Consider the following 24,723-nt stretch of genomic DNA (forward strand, 5'->3'; position numbering starts at 1 on the left):
TAAGAAAGAACCCGCTCAGGTTACCATGCATCACTGACCCTACAGCCACCTGATCCTCACGCCTCCAGAGAGCCACACAGTGCTGTAGCCTACGTCATGCGGTCGCCCCCACCTCTATCACCGGGGACCCCCACATCTCCTCAGACGTGGGGGTCCCCATTCCCCTCCACCCACCAAAACCACACCGGTAAGCAGTGATCCACTGATCAGGTAGGCCGGGCTGTTCTCAGTGGGGGTCCACAGCTGAAACTTTACCGCCCCCCCCCCCCCCCCCCCCCCCCCCCCCCACACTGGCATGATTACACGTGTACCCCGATTAGCACAAACCCCACCGCTGGGCGCTCGCCCTCTATGTGGTACGACCCTGGAGACCTGATGGTCTATTCTAGTGTATCAGAAGCTGAGCAGACTTAGAGACGGAGAGAGAGAGAAAGGTCTTATGACAGTAATATAGGTCCAAACGTTGTCCTGGTCCACAGCGGCCTGCTACATTTAGGAGGAGACCAACCCTACGCCTCACGGTACTAGAGAGAGTATGACCATGGATTTATTGCTTTAGGAAACCAGATTTACTAGCACATCTTATGAGGCCACCAATATGGAGACCCGCGGCCTATGGTGAGGTCAAAGTCTGTCCGGACAAACTGATAAAAACAATCCGCTATATATTTACACACGCACAATATAAAAAGAGCCGTTTAAAAGTAGCTTGGTGAATGTTCCGTTCGTGGGAAAGCTCGACAGAAATTTCATGATACCGGTTAGAGCGTCGCGGTAATCGTTATGGGTCACAAACATCACGAACTATACTCCGTCTTTCCAGGGGGGGGGTGAGGAGGGTTTGAGAGAGTGGGGTGGGGGTTTGAGAGAGCGGGGTTGGGTACGATCACATGAGAAGCAAGGCAGGATACGGTCAATCGTTGTGGAACAGGAGCTGACCGGAGAATAAGAAAACAAGTCGTTGATTGAGGCGTTTAAGTGAATGGATTCCGAAGCGCTGCGTTTATCACTAAGTTGGGATTAATCTCTAAAGGTCATTCACACCCGCGTGTTCACAGACCGACTCCTCCACGCTGCCCCCTGCTGGTCGAACCATGGGGCTGCAGGGCCTGACCTCAGCGCCAACAGACTCATCCCTGAAGGGGAAGCAGATGGCTGCCGATAAAAAAAAAAAAAAGGAAAAAAATGGGGCAAATAAGCTGTGCAAAAAAAACAATATCAAATTTAAATCAGGACAATTGTGCACCGTTACCACGACGCCTGGAGCAGATGAAGACAGGGACCGAGGGCCAGAGAGTGGACGTCCTCCTGCCTCAGGTGGGTGGGGGCCGGGGCCCGTCCCGGGGCGGGGGGGGGGGGGGAGGCAGCCCGTGTTCAGTTGCTCTGGGGGAAGGGGGGCGGGGCGCTGTTGGCACTAGCCCCGGTGGCGCTGGCCTGGGAGCAGCCGGCGGGGGGGGCGGTGGAGCTGTGGCTGGGCTGCACGTCCTTGGGGAGGCCGCTGGGGGGCGGGGCCAGCTGGTGGCCGAAGGCGGCGCTGAACTGAGGCAGCTGCTGCTTGGGCTGCGTGGAGGTCAGGAGGTCGTGCCCCCCCGCCGGGGAGAGGGAGGGGGAGCGGCCGGGCGGGGCGCGCTGGGGGGTCGCTGAGAGGGCCGCCATGGGCTGGAGGGTCACTGAATGCGTGGCGGCGGCGGGCGGCGTGGACAGGGAGGTGGAGATGAGGTGGCCCTCCACGCAGGTCAGGTGGCCGAACGGCGAGGGCTCGCCCATGGAGACGGAGAGGCTGTTCCAGGGGGGGCGCGCCGGGCACGGCCCCCCACCCAGCGGCGCCTCCAGCAGGGAGGCGCCGGGCGGGGAGATGTGGTCACTGTAGGGCGGCGCCACGTGCTCGCCGCCGTAGTGGCCGCCCGGGGGCGGCGCTGGGGGCGGGGCCGCCGCCGGCTTGCAGGCGTGGCCCTGGGAGGGGAGCGTCCGGGGGAACGTCCGCTCCGTCAGGGAGCTCTGGGAGAGGAGGGCGGGGCTGGAGGCCGCCGCCGCCGCCGCCGCCGCCGACGACACCGCCACGGAGGTCAGGCTGGCGCCCGCGCCGGGGGGCGGGGCCGAGGGCAGCGACGAGGGCGGCGCCGGCGGGGGGAAGTGGTGGTGGTGGTGGTGGTGGTGGTGGTGGGCGCCGCCCGCCTGCAGCAGGCTGGCCTCCAGCTCCAGGCCGGGGAAGTTCTCCGGGGGCATGCGGCCGTTCAGCAGGTCGCCCATGGCCCCGGGCTGGGGGGGCCCGGAGAACCCCGTCATGGCCCGGTGGTCCACGCCCTCGGGGGAGGCCAGGTCCCCCATGGAGCTCAGGCACACCAGGGAGTCGGGGTAGGAACCCATGGCCTGAAGCGCCCGCACCAGCTCCTCCGCCTCCTCCGTGGTGGGCAGCAGCTCCCCGTTCTTCCCTGGGGGAGGAGAGCCACACAGGTCTGGACAGGAAGCGTACGACGGGGGGGGACCGTTCCGCCGTGTGCGTCGGTAAGAAAACACATCATGACGGCGATACCCGGTTGGGTTACCGTAAATCATTTAAAGCCTCGGTGAACGATTACGCGTTCAGAAGATATCGTCTGATCGTATGGATAACATGAATACACAGAAACCCAGCCGCTGAAACATACGCATTCAACTAAATCCTTACCCTACTTGGGGAACAGGCACCGTACAAGAACAAGCACATTTCTTTCTATATTTTCTACCATGTTGACGTTTTTCGGAACATTCCTGAGATATAACCGTATTCCGAGGTCATTTCAGCCAGGAGCATACCGGAGTGAAGCCCTCATCCCGCCTAAAGCCTCCGGACGCGGCAGCAGGCGGTTACCTTCAAACAGGTCAAAGACCTGCATGTCGTCTGGGAGCCGCGGCAGGACGTCCGAGAAGTCCTCCTGGTTCAGCTCCAGGTCGTTTGGAATGTCGGCTATTTCATTGGTGATGTCATCAGGAAGCTCGTCTGCACTCAGGTCGGGAGTAGAGGCACTCCTGATGGACACATGAATACACCTCCTATTACCTCATGGACACATGAATACAATCCTCAATACAATCATGAATAATGGTTGTTAACATTTATTCACAGGATTGTAATAAAATGTGGTACCGCCATATGGTATTTAGTAGGGATGCCGATAACAGTACTCGACTTGATACTTTGCTCATATACTTGTCAAAAGTTCTCCAGTACAACCGCTTCACGCAACGTGACGTTGGAGAGCCAACGGTGAACCGGAAACATTAGTTTTTAACGTGGTAATTAGTCCTTGAATCGAGTATCCCTACAGTAGTATTAAGACAATTTCCTCATTTAATTCCCAGGATAATATGGTGGAGTAATGCCCGCCCCACGGCCCCACACCACACACCTGATGCTGGCCTGGGAGGGCAGCGAGAGGCTGGTGGAAGGCATCCCAAGGTTCCCCTGGGGCAGCGCTGGGGGGATGGGCTTCTGGGGCCGGCGGGGGCCTCTCCTCTTCTTCTTCTTGTGTTTTTTGGTGAGCGCCGGGGGCTTGGTCTTCTTGCGGGGCTTGCGTTGCTGCTGCTGCTGCTGCTGCTGGTGCTGCACTCGGCGGTTGCCGTCCCCGCGCAGGAAGTTGTCCTACAAGAGGGGAAGGAGACGGGCGTCAGAGTGCACCTCCAGGCCGGGTGGACCTGCTGAACACCTGCCGAGGCCTCGGTTGCTCAAAGGCACTAGGTCCGATATGAACTCCGGCCTCGACCCAATGACGGAGGGATATGACCATTTGGAAGATAAAAACAACTCCAGGGTTATACATTAAAACAATTACATATTAAAACAATTACATTTAGGGCATTTGGCGTACGCTTTTATCCAAACAAGACTTATACAATATACAATAACTTATACAAAGCTTATACAATTCCCCTTTCAAAAGGTCATCCCATCTTTATCGTAGGACCCCTTCCGTGGCCTTCCTGTCTGCCTGATTAGCCAGAAACGACCCCCTACCTGCTCTAACCCCTACAAGCTGCTCAGGATAAAGTGCAGCCCCAGGCACGAGGGCAGCGGTGCTCACCATCTTTTTGGCGTGCTCCTCGCAGAGAGGGGTCTGGTGGGTGATGTCGAACACCGGGATGGCGCACTGCTGGCCGTCTGCAAACTTGGCGGTGCAGCTGGAGAAGAGCTGCTGAGAGTGGTTCAACAGGATGTCTGGGGAGATCCATTAAGGAAACACTGCGATGTCCCAGCGATGTCCCTGCAATGTCGCTGCAATGTCCCGGCAATGTCCCGGCAATGTCCTGGCAATGTCCCAGCAAAATCCCGGCAATATCCCAGCAATATCCCAGCAATATCAATTTCATTTTCTGAAGCTACTTTATCAATATTTAATATTTATATTATGCTGCATTTCGTGTTGCTGTTGCTAGTTGCATTCCTTCTATTCTATATATTTGATGTTTCTGGCTTGAGCTGGGCCACTGTAACCAATCACACCATCCCGGATCAATAGTCCTCTGTATCTATACCAGTATATGCCGAGTAAAACAGTCATTACGCACTTAATTATTAACCCAGAACACCCAGATCAATGAAACATCTTTCTGGAAAAATAAACATACATATTATCTCCTACACGCTGAATGGATTACTGAGCGCATTCCTGTCCACACAGCAGATGATGTGTGGTGGTGGTGAGTGAGTGGTGGTGGAGTGGTGGTGAGTGAGAGGGGTGAGTGTGGTGGTGAGTGCGTGGTGGTGAGTGAGTGGTGGTGAGTGAGTGGTGGTGAGTGAGTGGTGGTGAGTGCGTGGTGGTGAGTGAGTGGTGGTGAGTGCGTGGTGGTGAGTGAGTGGTGGTGAGTGAGTGGTGGTGAGTGAGTGGTGGTGAGTGAGTGGTGGTGAGTGCGTGGTGGTGAGTAAGTGGTGGTGAGTGAGTGGTGGTGAGTGAGTGGTGGTGAGTGAGTGGTGGTGAGTGAGTGGTGGTGAGTGAGAGGGGTGAGTGCATGGTGGTGAGTGAGTGGTGGTGAGTGTGGTGGTGAGTGAGTGGTGGTGAGTGTGGTGGTGAGTGAGTGGTGGTGAGTGCGTGGTGGTGAGTGCGTGGTGGTGAGTGCGTGGTGGTGAGTGCGTGGTGGTGAGTGCGTGGTGGTGAGTGCATGGTGGTGAGTGCGTGTGGTGAGTGCGTGGTGGTGAGTGCGTGGTGGTGAGTGCGTGTGGTGAGTGCGTGGTGGTGAGTGCGTGGTGGTGAGTGCGTGGTGGTGAGTGCGTGGTGGTGAGTGCGTGGTGGTGAGTGCGTGGTGGTGAGTGCGTGGTGGTGAGTGCGTGGTGGTGAGTGCGTGGTGGTGAGTGCGTGGTGGTGAGTGCGTGATGGTGAGTGCGTGGTGGTGAGTGAGTGGTGGTGAGTGCGTGGTGGTGAGAGCGTGGTGGTGAGTGTGGTGGTGAGTGAGAGGGGTGAGTGCATGGTGGTGAGTGCGTGGTGGTGAGTGAGTGGTGGTGAGTGCGTGTGGTGAGTGCGTGGTGGTGAGTGCGTGGTAGTGAGTGCGTGGTGGTGAGTGCGTGGTGGTGAGTGCGTGGTGGTGAGTGCGTGATGGTGAGTGCGTGGTGGTGAGTGAGTGGTGGTGAGTGCGTGGTGGTGAGAGCGTGGTGGTGAGTGTGGTGGTGAGTGAGAGGGGTGAGTGCATGGTGGTGAGTGCGTGGTGGTGAGTGAGTGGTGGTGAGTGCGTGTGGTGAGTGCGTGGTGGTGAGTGCGTGGTAGTGAGTGCGTGGTGGTGAGTGCGTGGTGGTGAGTGCGTGGTGGTGAGTGCGTGGTGGTGAGTGCGTGGTGGTGAGTGCGTGGTGGTGAGTGCGTGGTGGTGAGTGCGTGGTGGTGAGTGCGTGGTGGTGAGTGCGTGGTGGTGAGTGCGTGGTGGTGAGTGCGTGGTGGTGAGTGAGTGGTGGTGAGTGCGGCTCCGGAGGCAGGTCAAGGATACGCTGAAAGCAGTGGCGGGTGAAGGGCAGGGCGCTGCCCGAACAGGCCAGGCCCTTGGTGCTGCCACTGCAGAGCCCTGCCTCTACGGTGTGGGGCTGCCCCACGGGACCGGCACTGGAGAGGGAAGCATCAAACCAGGGCTCAGTGAAACCCATCACATCAAGGTGCATTGGAGCACCGTGTCCGGTAAGATGTCCAACAGTTCTACGTTTAAACACGGTGCGGTAGGTCATCATCATACAGTCTTCATATCACCATCTTTTAACGAGGGTTTTTTTCTCCTAATTGCTTTTAACATTTAATAAAAGGATTGGATGCAAAGACTACTAAACGGTACATAGCAGAAGCATCTACCAAGAAAACAAGCTTGAATGTTACTTGCAAATAAGCCAATGAAAAGCTCAATCAGAGGCCGTCACAACTGTCACGAGACACAAAGACAGTGCTGCGCACCTTGTGGAAGTGCTGGAGAAGTTGTGGAGCTCCTGGATCAGCTGCCCAGCACAGTTGGGGTCCTTGCTGGCTGCGTGAAGGAGGGCTTTGCGGAAGGCATAGCGGTATCTCTTCTGGCGCATGCTGGCCCTCTCCTGCCGGCACATGTGCTTGTATTTCTCCTGGAGGTACGAGCAGAGCCTCAGCAGCCGCGTCCTCCGCGAGGAGCGCCCCGACTCCTCCAACCTGCGGTCAGAAGACAAGCAACCATCAAGCACGCATCACAAGCGCATGGCCATCAGAAGCTCCAGTATTATCCCATCATGATGCGTTAGGGCCGGCTGCTGCCCTTACCCGTCCTGCGGTCTCCAGGAGCTGGGGAACGGCCGATCCCTCTCCAGGTCGGCGTCCTCCTGCTCCACGTCGTCCTCGCCGCTGTCCTCCGACCAGTCCAGGCCTGGAAGAGAGCGTGTTAGAGCGGCCCGGCCACACCCCCACAGCTACACTGGAGAGGACGTAGGGCTGGGCGATTTTAGCGTCAAACGATCACAACACTATTAGAATCTAATTTAAATTTTTACTTTTTTTTCTTCATTAAATGTTTTATAGAAAGTGCAGAACAGCTGAATCAATATCTGTACAGTATTTTAGATTTCAACATTTTATCTTTTACCATTTTGTGTATTTTTAAAAAGGCGCAATTTCAGAGTTCTCAGTTACAAAGTGTTTTTTGGGAGACACTTGCTGAATAAATACATCATGTTTTCAAACTCAAAAATAATCGTTTGAATAATGGTGATTTCAATATCGACCAAAATAATCGTGATTACGATTTTTTCCAGCCCTAAGAGAACGCTGCCTTTCTTAACCCCTTCGGACCCAGACACCCTTCAAAACCCAAAGACTCATAAAGGGAGGCACCTAGATGGGGGAAGAGGTCTCCGTGGTCCTGGCGTCGCTTGGCGCAGAGCTGCACGAGGTGCTGCAGCCGGCTGAGGGAGGCCGGGGGCGGCGAGAAGCCCGCTGGCCGCATGACCACCACGTGCCTCTGGGCGGCGCTCGGCCCCTCCTTGCAGCTGCTAGGCAGGTGGGGGGCAGTGAAGGGGGGCTTCCTACCGAGGGACGGCCCAGAGCTCTGTGTCGGGCTGGCCGCTGCGGTGGGGGGCAGCCCCGGAGGCAGAAAGTTGGGTGTCTGAGGTGGTACTGGATTGCATAATAAACCCTGCGGCTGTCCTGGTAGGAAAAAGGGCGGCACGTTGGCGTGCTGCTGCTGCTGCGGCGGCGGCGGCGGCGGCGGCGGCTGCTGCTGAACGTGGTGATGAGGGTGGTGATGATGTCCTGAATGCTGGCGGGGGAGGTGGCTGTTGGTGGGGGCCGTGTGGACGCGGGAGGAGGGGCTAAAGTGCTCTGGGGGCGGCGGGAAAAGCTCAGTGTCATGGTGGAGTTTCTGATGGAGCAACAGTCGGTGGTTGGGCGGTCTCTTACGAACCGAGGCACTTCTCCGAGGAACGCCCATGCCCTCCGCGTCGGTGTCCTCCTCGGAAAAGGCGAAGGGGTCCAGGAGATCAGCGTCCGCGAGGGGCAGCAGGCGCGAGCATGGCGGGGAGGCCGGGAGCTCCTCCAGGACACCGTTGGGGACCTTCAGAGTGAGCGAGGGGACCGTGATATTGAGGGCCACCGACTCCAGGTGAGGCCGGGAGCGCATGTCCTCCAGGGCCTCGTGCTTTTTCTTCCTCTCCTTCTTGGGGATGAAGCCCAGGACCTGCAGGTGGCTGTTGCAGTATCTGTGCACAAAACAAACACAGCAGTATGTTTACGTCACACACGGATACCGTTGCACAGGGCTTGTACATCGCGACGCCACGTCGACATGACCGCCTCTATGTTGGTAGCATAGGTGCCTTGGCATGTTGGTAATTATGTTGGTAGACATGTTTCTTTAGTGTTTGTTTAGAAGTCAATCATGAAATGATTTGTCTTTATGGGAGGACATTGTTGCGTATGAAAGTGCCACAGTGGTTCTCGACGTGGAATAGTTCTCTTTGGCCTAGGTTATGGATTTTACAGTACTGGAACGCTCTTGAGTCATCAATGGCAGAATATCACCGAAGGAATATCTCATGAATAAATCCCATTCTGAGGGCCGAGCCCTGCAGAGTGAACACAACGCATCATATCATATTCATGTCAATATTGATGCATAAGCACCTGCGGTCCTCTGCCTTGGGGATGGGGTTGGTACATCGTTGGCTGTTGTACTTGGCCACATATTCACATTGCTTGAAGGGGGCGGTCTTATCCTCCAGGACATGCCGGATACAGAAGGCATAGCCATTGAGTCTTCGCTGCTTGCAGAGCTTAGGGCTATAGGAGCACAATGGCTTATTGTCCACCTCCGAGAAGTGTATGTGTTTGCCTTCATACATCACGTGACTCTTGTCCTTGAAAACATCAGCTGATGGGAAAAAATTGGGAACAAATCAGAGACACGCTTAAAATGTATACATCACATGCATTACATTTATTAGAAGTGTCAGAGAAACCTATGTAGATGCGCAGGGAAAGAAATACAGATAGGATAACATACATGCCACGGGTGAACACAAGAAGAAATTCTTACTGTTGCAGTCAAATATTGCCTAGAGGCCTAGAACACAAGAGATATCGTAAAAGATCACATTTATAGGACAGTTGCGATAAAGCAATATCTTTGAACTTCTGATGCGTAGTTAACTTGTAGATCGGCAACATCGTTATGGAAAGGAAGTTGTAATTGCTGCACAGACATGTACCTGATTGTACTTTAATTTGCATTTTGGAGCTCGAGTTTGCAAACCATTTCTTAACTACCTACTCAAGTGACCCATGTTTCTAGTGTAATGTGTGCATTATAAAATACATATCTAACAAAAGTGACATTAACTTAAATGTCAGTTAACGCCAACTTTTTTAAGATTGTTTAAGTAGTGATGTGAAAGCTCATGCAGAATACACATACATATGACTTAAGTGTATGTATGTATAATACCTATGCATGTATATAATATATATGAATACTGCATGAATTGTATATAAATATGATATACATACACAACTTAAACTGTATGCATCTATGTATTCTATGTATAATAAGCATGTGTACTACTCATGCAGTATAGTCGTATGACTGAACTGTGACCAGCATTACGCTATAATTGATTCAACACTAGCTAAAACACTTTATTACAACAATCGTAACTAGAAGCGATACATTATGCATGACGGCGTTTTATGAAATTTCCAAATAATCACATGTACATCTAGTTGGATGACTATTTTAATAATATGCATAATATTGTTGTCTTGAGGTGACCACAGAGCTGGCTATTAGCAACATTACCTCACGTTAGCCAACTAGCCTCATTACACCACACACAGCTGGCACAGCCAACTTACCCAAGGAAATCTAAATCTAAATCATTTATTTGTAGTCAACTGCCCATAACTGTTGGGTGGCTTCTTATCTTGTTGATAGACGTATTGGCGTACAATCCAAGCGGCGCTTGGAAGCTAACCCTAGGTAGCTAACAAAGCTAAAAACACAACACAGTAGGCGGTAGCTAACCAGGAAACGGAAACATCAGCGGATGACTACACTAGAAACATGTACTTTGGGTGTATTATGCAGTTTGAAAACGTCCATGTAAAATTCATAATCGATATTGTTTACCAGATAAATAAAAGGCGGACAAACATTATTTATTTTTGTTACCAAAATATCTTTAAAAAAAAAGGCCCCGTAGCGGACGGCCGAGGCCTTAATCACAAGGCCTTAATAAGTACCCTTCATTCCGGTTGAGGGGATTCCATTCAACCCGTTGATTTAGCGTATATACGGTCCTGCATGTTGATTTATTAACTGTACAAAGTGTATTTTAAGAAGACTAATACTGCATTTTCTATGTCCTCCTTTCGATATACAATTAACCCAGCGCCGCCAAAACAGGCCTCAAAGCTTCAGAAGCCAGTCCTCGAGTACTTCGCTTACAGGACTGATGTCCCGCAAAACCGGCCTGTTATAAATCGAGACCGAGGCTGTGAGCGCTGTGGCTTACCTTGAACTGGTCTAGGCTGTGTACGGTGTTCGCTCCAGACAGACGGAACGTCTCCTAGAAGCAGCTCGGCTATCGGTGCATCGAGACCACAGATATCAGGAGAATATCGGCGATCTTCATCCAACTCAATATATTTTCAAATACAGATGCACCTAAATTTTGATTATCCACAACAAATATTTGCAGTAGGGGGGCTGCCGAGGATTTAGAGTCGAGTCCACGGCGGCTCCTCACAGCACCACTACAGGCACTGCGGGGACATGACAACAGTCCGGGGCAAAACAACAACCTCTTCTACCATGTTGGAAATTCAACTTTGTGAAAGCCCCAGCACTTAGGAAGTGCGATTTTATCACTGCCGAGCGCAGTGCCACGGTGTGCAGGCGACAGCCGTGTCTCCATCGTGCAGGTCAAGTTGTGCACCCTGTCACCATTGTCAGTGAGGATTCCAAACGGCGTGAAGTTGTAACCTCCACATGGACCACGGCTGTCATCTTCTCTGTGAAGACCAACTCTGCCACTCAGTCTGCGGACTGTTGTTCGCTGCTGACGCCGCGCCTGGCCGAAAGATGTCTGAGGTCGGAACTACACAAGGAGACGCAATATCCCAAATAACATAGACACTAATGTCACCTTTTTAAAGACAATATTAGAGAGATATGTAGATAACTTCACTAAAAAATGACCATTAATACAGTAGGAGAAATATATCATAATCCATTATGCATTTTTTTGTAAAGATATGGAAACTATATTTTTATAAAATGTCCACTACCTAATTAGACTTGCTATAAAATATAAATTTATTACATTTGTTATTTTTTTAACATCTATAAAGACTTTAATATAAAATGCTATGTATAACACATGTTACAAATAGTAGGTGCTTTCTTATATGTATTAGATATGAGACATGAATACACAACAGTTCTGCAGTCTATCATTTGATTGTCTATGGAGAGGTCAGTATATTGCTTGGTAATGTGGTATTTGCATAGCTTAGCAAAATCATTGATTTAAAATCTGGAAGAGTAGGTATCATTACACTAAAACATGAATAAATATATCTTTGAAAGTGCATTTGTTGGTGTGCGTTTCCATTTGTGTGCATTTGGCTGTGAGGTTGTCAGGCGTTAACATATGGAGTGCTCATCCACAGCCTGGGCCCCTTCTGTCACCGCCTTCACACACTTGGCCATGGTCTGAGAGGCTCTGCTTATAGGGTCTGTAGGTAGAACATATAAAGGAACACATTTGGATGATGATAGTATAATAACTTATACAAAACCACTGACTTGTATATAAGTACTTAAAACTATAAGACCCTTTTATCATCTTAAGATAACAGAATGTATCATTTGTATGTAATAACAACAGATTTAGTATCGCATAAAAAATGGCTGGTAATGAGTAAAAACTAAAAGTTTTCTTTTGGTTCCCAGTACACTGTGCAAATACATAGTATTTGACAACACGATAACACAAACTCTCAGGGTCAAATCTGGTCTCTGCTTAAACTCTCCTTTAATCCAGTTGAGCAGCGAGAACAACCTATTGTTTTAATTGAAACAGGCAATCCATGATTGTAAAGAAAAAATAGACAAAATTGCTTTAATAATCAGTTGTAACAACTTCTAATCTGGGTTAATAGTTAGATTTAATTTTAATATGATTATATGCATAGGTTTTAATAATATATTTTAATAAGGACTGGAAGGGCTACAATGGAATATGATGTGTGTCTCTTATCCCAGCCCTTCTCATATCCGTTATAATACATCTTTAGCTCAGAGGGCATGGGGCGTCTCTGCATCAGGAGCGTCTCTGCATCAGGGGCTCACCGGTCATGTAGAAGTCCTTCACAGTAAGCAGAGGAGGGCTAAAGGGCTCATCAAGGACAGTCTGGTCCCCTCCCTGTGAAACACAAGACAGTCTCAAGTCTCAGAAAGACAATAATTTGATCATTTCAGCATCAAATCTGCCCTGAATCCAAAGCCACAACATTGCCTTCTATATAACGAGGTCATGTTTAACAATGTCACGACTTGTGGGTACAAAAAAAGGAAGCCTGACCTTGAACAGCTCATCGGCCTGCTGGAAATAGTTGGCCTCTTCAATATCGTCATAGCGCACCAGATTTGGGGCACATTCCTCCAATCTGTCCCGCACTTCATCCAGTGTGTCATACGGCAAAGTCACACCGGCCAGCTTAGAGGGACCCAGAGAACACAAGGCGTGAGCAGCACATTCTCACACTCCACCGCTGAATGTAACATAGAAGCCCCGTCCTATCCGGCTCACCTCGGAGACGGCCCGGATGATGGTCCAGTCCTCCCGGGCCATGCCTGGAGCCGTCACCGCCACCCGGGTCTGCTGGGCGCGGCCCTCGGTGTTCACATAAGTGCTACATTTCTCCGTGTACGCCGCTCCGGGAAGTATAATGTCCGCCATCGGTGCACCGGCATCGCCATGGTGACCTGGAGCATGATGAAACGGTGTTGCATAGACGCACTCGCGTGTAAATGTAAATATTCGGTATGGGAAAGCAGATGTATGAAGTATCATCACAGCACATACTGTATCAGCCGGTCCGTCTAGGCCTTTGATCTGCGTGGGACGGTACGTTGGGTTGAACGCTAGATTCACTTTGAGCTATAAGTGGTGCATGCATTACTAGGCTGATACAGGGTGAGTGGGAGGCAACGACTAGAAAGTACGTTAAACTGTTGCAACAACATGAATACACTTTGTTGCAAGTTGACATCTGCTGCTGGTTTGGAAGTATCTACTCTTAATGACACATCAAGTTGGAAGGCTATTGTTGAAACCCCTGTGAGGGTTGTTTCTCTGTTGCCTTAGAAAAATGAACTTTAACAATGGACTGGCCTAGAATAAACCTACCAAACAGACACACTGATGATACAGTGGGGACACCAACACACTTCGGCCAAAACTCAAAACCGGCTAGGTCGTCGACTGGTTCATTCCACAAAGTGGTACTTATGACTACCGAAGAGAAACAAAAGTAATGTCTTTGCTCTGGGAACACATAAGTGCTGACCTTGATAAATGATCAGGCTGTCTTTGGCGAGGTCTTGCCGGGTGATACAGCCGGCATCGGCGCCGAGCAGGAACAGAACTTTGGGCGGGTTCTTCTTAATGGCCTCCACCCCTGGCTTATACCCAAGATCAAGTGCAGCCACTTGACTCGCAACCCTGCATAGTCGGCAAATACAGAACAGATTCAGCGCCATTAGAGCCCAATGAGCTAAGTGTGACCACAGACCATAAATCTACCGCTGCCAAGACAATGACCTGTGAAGCACGTTGAGAACCTTCCAGCTTCTGTCCACTTCCTTGTTGTTCCGAGCATTCTGGGAAATGGAGGCTACGGCCCCCATCACAGCGGCCCCGTCCTCTCTCTGGAGCACGCTGCTCCCAACGATGACGATCGGACGCTTGGCTCCAGCCAATGCCTGCAGGAACAGGCGGTGAAGAGGACGAATGGTACACGTGGCCACAACTACAGTAATCAATGCACAATAAAAGTGGCTTTGACGTGGTCCAAAGTGACAAAATAAATACGTAAAGACCTTGGAGAAAGGGTGCGTTCCTGCTGCTATTTCCTGAAGGATCTTGGCAGAGTCTCCGAGGTGCTCGTAGGTGTAGGTGAGATCCACCTTTCTTCCAACCAGAGCCACTTGAAGCTCGTTATGAAGCCAACTAAAACACAGAGCCAACTCAGAAATGAATGAAGGACATAACCAATGATAAGAAACGTTGAAAAACAAATCCATACAGAGATGATGGTGGTGAAATGAAACATGTGGCGCAGCATTGCTGACAAATTCGCCTGACGTTCGTCTTCCAACAGATGCCCGTTGATTGGCCTTTACCTCTTCCTGATGCGTGCGTTGACCAGAGCGGCCTCATAGCGCGGGTTGGTTCCCACCAGCAGCAGCAGGTCGGCCTCCTCGATGCCAGCGATCCCGGTGTTCAGCAGGTAGTTTGAGCGCAGGTCAGACCTGTTCGAGGTGGACATGATTTAGAGGACTGCAGGCCGGCCACCACAACGGTGTCCGATTCCCCCGTGCTACTCACCCGGCTCCCACCATGGGGAACACCTCCTCGGTGCACAGGGTGTCACTGTTCAGACGGTTCAGCATGTCCTTTAAGGCCACCAGGGCCTCGGCGTCCACCAGTCCCCCCCCCACCGCTGCTATCTGACGGCCGTCAGCCGCCTGCAGCTGGTCAATGGGAACATGGGTAGGTGGTATTAATTCACCGTGTGAATATCCATAAAGGGTTAGTAGTAGCCTCATAATCCCAGCGCCGGAGTTAGTGCAGAATTATTTTTTTACAACTCTTTTTGAATAAGCGACTATTTGAAACACATTAGGAATCTGTAATAGTAAGGGAAGTAATTGATAGTTAATTTTCCTAGCATGAACAGGAGCGAGGCACTGTAAGTTTAAGCCAATGGGAGCGGCTAATGGAAAGCTAATGCTAACCCAGTGAACTCCCCTTTTCGCTTATGGATGAATTTGGAGATAAACAACGTGTCTGAATCTGGGTAAGAACGCCGATTTACTGATATCTTGGCGTGTTATTATGCCAGAAGGTGTGAGTGTGATTAGCCATTACAAGCCGTTTGAAAATCTGCCTTTTCCTGTGTTTTAGTGACATCACAAGTAGGAGTGGCTGGTAGACTGATCTATCCAGCATACACCTAGACCTATGCTGGATAGATCAGTCCACCAGCCTACTCAGTGGACTGTAGCAAATGTTGCTTATCAGACCATCATAAATCTATGTGGACATGCCCACTTGTGATGTCACTAAAACACAGGAAAGGCAGATTTTCAAATGGCTTGTAATGGCTAATCACACTCAGACCTGGTAGCAAAAAAATCACCCTATCAACCTAATAAAAAAGGGGTGTAATATGTAATAACGAAACCGAAATTGCATGGTCTGTCGCGCCAATTATGGCTCAGTACAATACAGACACATTGCGCTTTGTGAGTCGTTTGATTAATGATGGCAGGAGTTTCCTCCCTCTCGATCCAGTGTCCTTGATGTCCCTGCTGGAGCGTTCATATAAATGTGCAGAATCTCTCACAATCTCAGGAGGTCCTGCTTCGAACTGATTCATCCTGAGATAAAGAGAGTGGCACGCACGTAACTCAAAGACACCACGCATCTGTGTTGATCGAAGCCTGGTGCGGGCCTTCGTTTAGGTTTCAACCGGCCATTTTGTCCGCGTGAAGCCACCATTTTCGATTGGGGTTCTTTAAGCACCTCGGCGCCGTGAGACGCAGCGTGCGCTCAGAACAGAGGAGAGGCAGAGCGGTGTGCAGGCAGAGGAACACCGGGCACATTAATCACCTACCGCTCCTGCCACGCGCGTCAGCACATCCTCCCAGGACGTGGCCACCAGCTGCCCGGACGCACTCCTCACCATGGGCTGAGTCAGCCTCTGGCGCTTCAGGCCGTCGTAGGCGAACCTACGCCCGGGAAGAGGAAAGGAGGCACTGATTGTCTGTTCGGACCGCCGCCGCCGGCAGGGCACTCCGCGAGGTCGCGTCCTGCGTGTGTGGGTCCTCACCTGGTTTTGTCGGAGATCCACTCCTCGTTGATGTCGTCGTGCAGCCGAGGGAGCACCCTCATCACCTCGCCTCCGCGGGTGCTGACCACGATGTTGCTGCCCACGGCGTCCAGGACGTCGATCGACTCCGTGGCTCTGATCGGAATAAACGGCGATAAAGGGTGGATGGGAGAAGGAGGATAGACATGGGGTGAGGGTGGGTTTGAGGCCCTCCTGAAAGGCTTCTGGGTTCTGACCCCATTGTGTCCGTGAAGGCCTCACTGAGCTAGAGGCCTCACCGCTGCAGGCTAAATCAATGCTTCATCTCAAAGAAATGCACCGTAAGAAGCTTGGAATGAAAGGGGCTGCTGAATAAAACAATAGTAACACAGCAAACAGAATAATGATAATAAGTTGGATTTAAAAGCGCCGCTCAAGGTACAATTTGCTCACTGTGCGTAAAGACAAGAACTGGGGGAGGGGAGGAGAGCACACATGCTTAATCTAATGAAACCCCCCCAGGTGAGGACAGCACACCACTCATAGGGGAACAAAAGTAGGCCTTAAAGGTGACATATTATACCACCAGGTGTGTGATTAGCCGTTACAAGCTGTTTTTTGCCTCTTCTGACATCACAATTGGGCATTTCCACCTAGATGTATGACGGACAGATGAGCAACGTTTGCTACAGTCCACTGGGCAGGCTGGTAGGCTGATCTATCCAGCACACATCTAGGTGGACACGCCCACTTGTGATGTCATAAGAGGCTGATTTTCAAAACGGCTTGTAAGGGCTGATCACAGTCATTCCAGGTGGTGTAATATGCCACCTTTAATTTGCCCCTCTGTGGGCCTCTGAAGGTGGACGGTGGATCAGGGCGGTAGGTTTGGAGCCGATACAAAGGAGTGATAAAACCTCCTAACATCCTCCACCCACCTGGTCTCCCAAGGCCTGGCGGTGAAGGCGTAGGGCTTGGAGGTCAGGGCCCCTACGGGGCAGAGGTCGATGACGTTCCCCGACAGCTCGGACATGAACATCCTCTCCACGTAGGTCCCAATCTGGAGGTCGTTCCCCCGGCCGGTGGTGCCCAGGTCCTCCACCCCTGCGACCTCGCTGGCGAAGCTTCAGAAGGGAGGAGGAACACTGTCACACATCAGGGTGGGTGTCACAGTGAGTCTGGGTCCCCACACTGTATCAAAGACAACGCCTCTGGGTGCTTAGTTCCCTCTCTCTATTTCGAGGATTAATTAAGTAAATTTTGTAATAATCAACAAACGTCCACACACTTGATCAACGGGCCTAGTTCAACTGACTCTGTACGCGATTGGCTGCTTGCTGCCGCTTCCCTATCATCATTGTGTCGAACCAGCCAATAGCGCGCCAGGGGGAAAAGCCGGCTCGGTGATTGGCTCCTGCAAAAACGAATCGAAACTAGAAAGATATGTATTGCTCTTCTCCGGACCCTTCTGCGGGGCGAATTCAAATCGCCGGCAGAACGGGCGGGGGGGGTTCCCTCTACAGATCCTTCCCAGCAGGGACCGACCCTAGCCCCTCTGAGAGACCTAGTGGCCCGCCTCCCCAGGACTCACCGCACGCAGCGTGTGCACTGGATGCAGCGCGTCATGATTGTCTTGATCAGCGGCCCAATGTTCTTGTCCTCCACGGCTCGTTTGCCCTCGGTGAAGCGGCTGCGGTCGCTGCCGAACTGCATGGACTGGTCCTACGGGGCGGCGATGACGGGGACTTAAAAACAGTACCTAGCATGGGGCAGCGTCTTATCCTAGCTATGTCTGTTGTGTGTACGGGATGGGTTAACCTAGCGCCCCCTGTGTGTCAGTTATGGCCCCCATTGCACTCCTGACCATCCCTGGAAGGAGGGATCCCCCACTCTGAAGGAGGGATCCCCCACTCTGAAGGAGGGATCCCCCACTCCCCGTTTCTTCTCAAGATTTCTTCCTTGCTGATTTAAGGGAGTTTTTTCTTGCCCTTGTGGGGGCTTGGGTCAGGGGGGGTGTCATAAATATTTGGCCTTTTAAGCCCTTTGAGACTGTAATGGTGATTATGGTCTATACAAATAAATTTGAATGGAATTATTGATTGTTAGTGCTTGGTACTTGATTCTATTTACATCCTTACTGTACCGACAGAGATATATTGTTGTTTCTCTTTCTTCTGACAAAGTGTCTGCTAAATGCCCTGAATATAAATGAGCCTTGAGGGGCCTTACTAAGCCAGGGTTCGTATTTGTCAAAGCTCAGTGGTATGAGGGGCGTACCTGCAGGTCACACTCCCCGGCCTGGTCACAGATGGGACAGTCCAACGGGTGGTTGGCCAGAAGGAACTCCATGACTCCCTCTCTGTTGTAACGAAATACACACCTTCTATCTTGTGATCGTAGTGATTGGAATCCGAGTGGATATGAAGGGATTTCCAAACAGTGAAAGGGGTAAAACAGGTATTGATTACCCTACGGATTCAAAAGGGGGTCTACTTTTAAACAAAGCCAATTTGAGAGACCAAGCTTACTAACATAACAACACATCTTTAATGGAAAGGGGGTGACTCTACACCAGAACTACATTGTCCGTTTCCAACAGTACCTTGCCCTTCTGGTTTTGTCAGAGTTAGTGAGAATGTTCCAGCCCTTCATCACAGGCATGGCACATGCTGCCACCGGCTGGAATATAAACACTCCATTACTGAACCTTCCTTCCAAGAGGCCTAGCTCCAGCTAGGAGTCTAGTCAGGTCGTGGGTGATGTGATGTCCCCACCCCCCCTGGACTGGCAGCAGAACATACTGTACCTTGGGCACCCTCTCGATCTCCACCAGACACATCCGGCAGTTCCCGGCCACCGAGAGGCGCTCGTGGTAACAGAAGTGTGGGATCTGGACTCCTAGCTTCTCGCACGCCTGGAATGTGAAGTTCAGCCCGCGGGTGAGTGCGGAGGTCAGCGAGATGCGTGGGCTGGTGTTTGGAGGAGGTTAACCTTTGAGGGAGAAGTACCTGCATAACAGTGGTGCCGGGCTCCACCAGGACTGGGCTGCCGTCCACAAAGACCTCCACCAGTTTACTGGCCGCTGCTGTGGCTACAGTGCGGACTGCAATACAAATATAAATCCTTGTTATATGTCAATTTAATCAGATTCACTGGGTTGTTCTTGACGTTATTGTTAAAAAAAAAAAATGATATGCATATTTGTGAATTAACCGTTGTTTTAGAGTTGTTGTTGAGTAAACCAGCACACATTATGATATGGACCACCCGTTCTAGTAAATGGATTATAGGGATCAGATTTATCCCACAGCCGGCAACGAAAGCATGGCAATTATATAACCCTGCCGATAATCCATTGAAGGTATCAGGGAATCACGTGAAAAAAATCCCTGCTACAAGTACAACCGTGTCCTAAACATTGTTACTGCAGTGGTGGTTATTGTAAGGAGTAGATTCAGGCATGTGGCGTGGATGAGGATTACCGTTGTTAGGGACGACCACGCCTCCTCCGGGGCGGGAGACTCCGAAAAGAGTGCGTCTCACCACGGGCCAGCCCAACATTCTGAAGACAGACATCATGTGGCGTTCAATATTGCCAAAACCTATGTCTAAGCAAATAACGGCTTACATGCCCCGACAAACTAAGAGTACCGTGATATTAACATACCATAACGCTACACGCTACCGTTATTATCTCGTTCCCAGGCGTTCCCATCTCATGAGGGAACGCCTGGAACGGGATAGCCCAGATTAGCGTTATTTGCGAGACAGAGGGCGGGACTTTCAGTTACATTGGTTTTAGGATTCGTTGCGTGAGAGAGGGCGGGACTTTCCATATAGGGACATCCGTTGGTTGTTGTTGTAGTCATGCTCCTATCCTTCTCACGCTTAGTACTGTTCACTGGTGTACACGGCTCATAGGAAACAAGAGACCGGAAATTACGTTGCGGTAGACCAGGAAAACGCTACCGTTCACGATCCTCTCTCAGCCTCCCATATTAACGAACAGAACATATCCATCGTTGTCAGTTGTTTAGAACGTTAGGCAATTCATATGTAAATTAAATGAAAAGTATCTATAAAGCTGTGGTAGATCTTCGTAACATAAGTGATAACGCATCGTCACCTCACCGTTAGATAACATAATGTAACATCCAACATGTGATCAGCCACTCACCTAACTGCGTCATAGGTTCATAACAGTACAGTCGGTCTATAATATTCCGCCTACACGCGTTGAGTGGTTATGAAGCAAAGTTGGTGCAATGACAGGTTTCGAATACCTAGATAATAAGAATAAGAAAATATGATCGCGTATTCGTAGTGAGCTGGCTCAATCGGCTTCTTATTTTTAAATACATGCATAGATTACAAACTTTGTTTGACGCTGACTGTTGCCTAAACATTCATTAACGACGTTCAGTAGCTGGTGATTTACCTTGACAGAAATAATCTCCCCCTCCACAGTGCGGTGTGCGTGTTGTCCACGCAGACGGATCTCACTCCCTCTCACTCCCTGCGTCACGAATGAGGCAATACCCTCACATCAACACAGAGTGGGCTGAATGTATCTGTCTGTCCTTATAGCGATAAACCTCATTATTTTGAACAAACAACTGACAAGGAAATATGTTATTAAATTGGAATCTAGCACAGGACGTTGCATGCTGTCTTTTCCATGTGCTGACGTTTCATAACTGTGTCATATTATTCACTTTTGATTGAATGCACACATTTGGACAGGCTTTTTAACAATATATTTATTTTTCCATATTGCGTAGCAATCAAATGTGAGTTCATAAAGTTATAAGTTCGCAAGATACGTACGTTAAAGAATTGGTATTTGAAGAGAATCAAGTACAATAAAATTAAAAAAAATGTTTACCAATGTAATTATTGCTCGTCAAACGCTCTTTATGTGTACAGATATAACATAGAACCAATATACAAACAGTTCTATCCGTGACAACAGTTAGAATCGACCCCCACACAACCAGGGTGAGGTTGGAAGGCCAGGAGAAGGATAACAGGAAATGGCTCCAAAACAAGGCCCGGCACACAGGAAATGCATATTTATTTAAACATCCTAGGACCATCTTTGAGGGGCTATAAACCAAAAACTTCAGCTTGTGAATCTTTTTAAATTAGGTCCTTTGTCTTAATGAGTTTTTTAATAAATGATTTGCACAAATGATTTGTAGGTTCTATTAGTTTGTTCAATATTATTTGAACAAATACGTCGTGATAAATCTTAAATACATATTTTATATATATATATATAAATATTAATACATTTCAATAAATCATTTAGTCATAGAAGAACAAAACTCGTTCTAAATAGACATCAGCGGTTACAATAAGTAAAAAAAATACAAATTACTGCAAAAGAAAGGACAGACACATTGGTTAATCTGTGTTAGAGCGCCAGACTTGTATAAACCACACTAATTCTATAAGCACTTGAATACATTGAATTCTGAGAGTGGTCTATTTAAAGAGTTAAAGGTACGTCCCATCGGGTGTGTGACCAATCCAGCAAACTGTGAACCTCAAGGAGAAGAGCTTCTTCAACCCCGCCATCACTGTACGCGTTCTGGGACCTCTGGCGTCGCAGTAGACGAATCAACGGGCATCTCTGTGAGACTGTGGGGCAGGTCCTCCACCAAGGAGGTTTGGGACGCAGAGATGGAGTGGTTGATCTCCCTGATGGAGTTCTTGGTGATCTCGAGGCAGGCCCTCTTCAGGATGCTCCTCACCTTCTTGTGCAGGAACAGGTAGAGCATGGGGTTGATGCAGCTGTTGAAGAAGGCCAGGCTGGTGGCCAGGGGGAAGGCCGTCCTCAGCAGTCCGCTCAGGAGCCCCGACCGCGAGGTGTGGACGAGCAGCTCCATCAGACTCAGGGTGTGGAACGGCGCCCAGCACAGGAAGAACGCCAGGATGACCACTGACACCATTTTGGAGAAGCTGGACACGCGCACGGCTCCGTCGGACCGCCGCACCTTGAGCACCAGGAGGAGCCCCGAGGTGCAGATGGCGCTGAACGGCAGCAGGAAGCCCACCGTGGTGCGGACAGCCACCATGGCCACGTGGGTCGACGGGGCGGGGAAGTTGTTGTAGCAGTAGACCTTGTCCTGGAAGTGAGCGACGTCCCTGAACACCAGGGTGGGGGAGCTCAGGGCCGCCGACACCGCCCACGTGCAGCAGCACACGGCCAGTGGGCAGCGGGCCAGCCGGGAGCGCTGGCACCAGGCGGCGTGCGCCAGGGACACGTAGCGGTCCACGCTGAGCAGGGTGAGGAACAGCACGCTGGCGTACATGTTCACGACGGCCACGAAGGAGTTGAGCTTGCACAGGACCAGGCCGTACTCCCAGTGGAAGTCCTTCAGCACGTAGTCGATGGAGAAGGGCAGGAAGAGCACGAACACAAAGTCGGCCACGGCCAGGTTGAGCAGCCACAGGCTGTTCTTAGTCCGCTTGCTCTTACACGCCGTCACCCAGATGACCACGCCGTTGCCGACCAGCCCCAGCACGAAGGAGACGCTGTAGATCACCACGGAGACGAGGTGCAGCGTCTCCGTCTGGAGGGTGGGGGTCGCGGCGTGGGTCTCCTCCACGTCTCCGTACTCCACTAACTCGACGTAGCTGTAGTTCTCGTAGTCCTCCATGGTTGTGGGGGTGAAACCGCGGCTGGTTGTCGCCTGGGGGCAAGAACGTCACAATAAGATGGATGGAAGGTGTTTCGCTGTTACCTCACATGGCTTCTTGCCCTTCGCTGAAGATCTGAGGTGTTGTGTCTTTGACTCGGTTCCTCTGGCTCCTCGCTGTGCATCTTGAATGGGTGTGTCGTGAGCCAGGAACACACCTGTCACTCAACATGTGTATCAACAAGGTGGACATTACAGGGGAGCGAGCCGTAGGGGAAGCATTAACTTTAACATGTACATGCAGGTGCACGCACGCACACACACACTCACACGAGTGCACACATGCTAAAACACACACGTGCATGCACACACAAACACACATACACACAAGCACACAGGAGCAACTAAATGTACTTTTCTGGTGGTATTTCACATGATGCTTTACTCAGTTCTAACGCAATGCCTATACTTAAGAGCTACCATCTCAAACCTTTAGATCCTAATCGGTTCGCTTTCATTCAGTCACTTTAGTCCAAAGTGAGAGACCGACAGTGAATTGTTTATTCGGCAGCAGGTTTGGAATCCATTGGTCAAACATCTCTAAAGGAGACATTGGGAATCGAACCCTGAACCTTTCAGCTGGGAGACACACTAAACGATGCTGCCCACAGCATGTTCTCAATGCAGAGTGATTGGATTACAGCAAGAAAAGTGCTTCTCGTTGCAATTACACAACTATAAGACGGCAGGAAAACGTTCACTACTATTGACCCTGCAGTGCTGGTTGTATAAAGAGGAAATGATAACTCTTACCCATAGTTCCGTGGTATTTGCTTTTGGAAAAAACAGATCAATGCAGATTTAAAGTAGCTATATCTTATGTTTTATTATGGGATACAGTCGAAAGAGTAGAAGGACAACTTCGAATAAATTGTCAAATGACACAATCAGAATTTCCAAACAACACTGCACCCTGCTGCTCAATGACTTTCAAATAAAATCGACATACAATTTAAAGTTTTATAACTGGTGCAAAAGAAAAAAGGAAAAAAAAAAGTTTTTTCCCCAAACATTTTTTGATATAAATAATTATTTACTTTCTCTCCGTTACTTAATAAAAGTAAAGTTATTTGTAATTATATATTTAAAAAAAACTAAAAGAATAGACGTGAAATTCTAGAAACAATTCTAAAAGTGTTTTTTATTGTGCCAGGAAGTAATTTAGCAAAGCTTCGACATCAATTAAAAAAAACAGTAGCACTATATTTACGAGGTTTATATTTAACTCTAAAATTTGGCGGAGGATTGTGCTGCAGGCATTTACACCCTTACAGCCTGTGTGTGTGAACCGTCTGTTCAAACACAACAAGGGGGTCAGAAGAGACCAGAACGCATCTCTTACCGTCCGATCACCCAGCCCTGACCTTCCAACAGCAAGTGGTACACGCCGAGCGCTCGTCTTGGAAGAGCTGAGGGACTTCACAGACTATGAGGGGAGTATAGGAGGTCTGAAGTCTAGGGAGGATTTTGATTTCCTGAGATCCGCCTCAGTCCCATATAATGGTGCTGTGTCCACCCTGCTCCTCCGCGTCATTCACAGTTCATCTCTCTCCAACCCACCCAGATCCCGTTAGGTGAAGTTAACTCACAGTCTCGGACTTGGGACCGCAGGGGTGGACGGCTTGGATTTGGGTTACACTGTGGGCGCGTCCGGCTGACGCGTCACGTCGCAGCCTATAGAATGACCGGAAAACAGGATCTGGGCACGTTCATCCTACAGCTCATACAACCCACCGTGATGGAAATCATGTCTGCATAATTACACAAATACATTATCATGCTTTTAATGCAAAAAATAACTCGTTCGACTTACGTCGATGGACCGACAAAACATAAAATAAGTAGGACAAAGCAGTCGGGTGAAATGTGTATGGCTCTCCTTGAGCCGTTCATTGGTCCAGGCGCGTCGCTCCTGATGAAGGCGTGTTCCATACGTGGCTGTTATAATACAGAAGGGC

At 50.1% G+C, this 24,723-nt stretch overlaps 3 protein-coding genes across 6 annotated transcripts; all 3 read right to left on the reverse strand.

Annotated features, from left to right (window-relative positions):
* Window positions 1–291: 291 nt before the first annotated feature.
* On the reverse strand, window positions 292–10,960 carry ino80da (INO80 complex subunit Da). 2 transcript variants are annotated; one of them, XM_079733253.1, is made up of 10 exons: window positions 10,475–10,960; window positions 8,589–8,835; window positions 7,302–8,164; window positions 6,735–6,837; window positions 6,402–6,626; window positions 5,950–6,062; window positions 4,062–4,195; window positions 3,390–3,622; window positions 2,852–3,009; window positions 292–2,432 (listed from the first exon to the last, which is right to left on the reverse strand). In XM_079733253.1, the coding sequence occupies exons 2-10, from the start codon at window positions 8,804–8,806 to the stop codon at window positions 1,375–1,377; spliced, it is 3,105 nt and encodes a 1,034-aa protein (XP_079589379.1). In that variant the 5' UTR covers window positions 8,807–8,835; window positions 10,475–10,960; the 3' UTR covers window positions 292–1,374. The 2 variants fall into 2 exon arrangements, with proteins under 2 accessions (XP_079589379.1, XP_079589380.1); XM_079733254.1 differs by lacking the exon at window positions 10,475–10,960 and adding an exon at window positions 9,816–10,019.
* A 293-nt stretch (window positions 10,961–11,253) lies between these two features.
* On the reverse strand, window positions 11,254–20,582 carry LOC307073478 (NADH-ubiquinone oxidoreductase 75 kDa subunit, mitochondrial-like). 3 transcript variants are annotated; one of them, XM_079733333.1, is made up of 19 exons: window positions 20,500–20,582; window positions 19,544–19,623; window positions 19,070–19,164; window positions 18,868–18,975; window positions 18,664–18,740; window positions 18,339–18,420; window positions 17,653–17,783; window positions 17,000–17,185; window positions 16,083–16,217; window positions 15,867–15,981; window positions 14,576–14,721; window positions 14,371–14,499; window positions 14,068–14,197; window positions 13,790–13,950; window positions 13,536–13,690; window positions 12,776–12,951; window positions 12,548–12,682; window positions 12,316–12,388; window positions 11,254–11,699 (listed from the first exon to the last, which is right to left on the reverse strand). In XM_079733333.1, exons 2-19 carry the CDS (start codon window positions 19,620–19,622, stop codon window positions 11,608–11,610), a joined length of 2,205 nt encoding a protein of 734 aa, XP_079589459.1. In that variant the 5' UTR covers window position 19,623; window positions 20,500–20,582; the 3' UTR covers window positions 11,254–11,607. The 3 variants fall into 3 exon arrangements, with proteins under 3 accessions (XP_079589459.1, XP_079589460.1, XP_079589461.1); XM_079733334.1 differs by lacking the exon at window positions 20,500–20,582 and adding an exon at window positions 20,239–20,316; XM_079733335.1 differs by lacking the exons at window positions 18,664–18,740; window positions 19,544–19,623; window positions 20,500–20,582 and having other exon boundaries at window positions 19,070–19,096.
* Window positions 20,583–20,854: 272 nt separating this feature from the next.
* cmklr2 (chemerin chemokine-like receptor 2) lies at window positions 20,855–24,333 on the reverse strand. Its single transcript, XM_079734010.1, has 2 exons — window positions 24,108–24,333; window positions 20,855–22,759 (listed from the first exon to the last, which is right to left on the reverse strand). The coding sequence occupies exon 2, from the start codon at window positions 22,724–22,726 to the stop codon at window positions 21,641–21,643; it is 1,086 nt and encodes a 361-aa protein (XP_079590136.1). The 5' UTR covers window positions 22,727–22,759; window positions 24,108–24,333; the 3' UTR covers window positions 20,855–21,640.
* Window positions 24,334–24,723: the final 390 nt, after the last annotated feature.

The sequence above is a fragment of the Pollachius pollachius genome, assembly GCF_949987615.1.
Source record: "Pollachius pollachius genome assembly, chromosome: 3".
In the NCBI taxonomy this organism is placed as follows: domain Eukaryota; kingdom Metazoa; phylum Chordata; class Actinopteri; order Gadiformes; family Gadidae; genus Pollachius; species Pollachius pollachius.

Coding starts and splice junctions, on each gene's coding strand:
- ino80da (XM_079733253.1), bottom strand. CDS start 8,806: ATGTATGAAGGCAAACACATACACTTCTCGGAGGTGGACAATAAGCCA. Junction 6,063..6,401: donor TTCTCCAGCACTTCCACAAG/GTGCGCAGCACT, acceptor TTCCCTCTCCAG/TGCCGGTCCCGTGGGGCAGC. Junction 3,010..3,389: donor CCCTCCCAGGCCAGCATCAG/GTGTGTGGTGTG, acceptor TGTGTCCATCAG/GAGTGCCTCTACTCCCGACC.
- cmklr2 (XM_079734010.1), bottom strand. CDS start 22,726: ATGGAGGACTACGAGAACTACAGCTACGTCGAGTTAGTGGAGTACGGA.
- LOC307073478 (XM_079733333.1), bottom strand. CDS start 19,622: ATGTTGGGCTGGCCCGTGGTGAGACGCACTCTTTTCGGAGTCTCCCGC. Junction 17,784..18,338: donor CCGGGGAGTGTGACCTGCAG/GTACGCCCCTCA, acceptor GCCGCCCCGTAG/GACCAGTCCATGCAGTTCGG. Junction 12,389..12,547: donor AGGCCGATGAGCTGTTCAAG/GTCAGGCTTCCT, acceptor TGTGTTTCACAG/GGAGGGGACCAGACTGTCCT.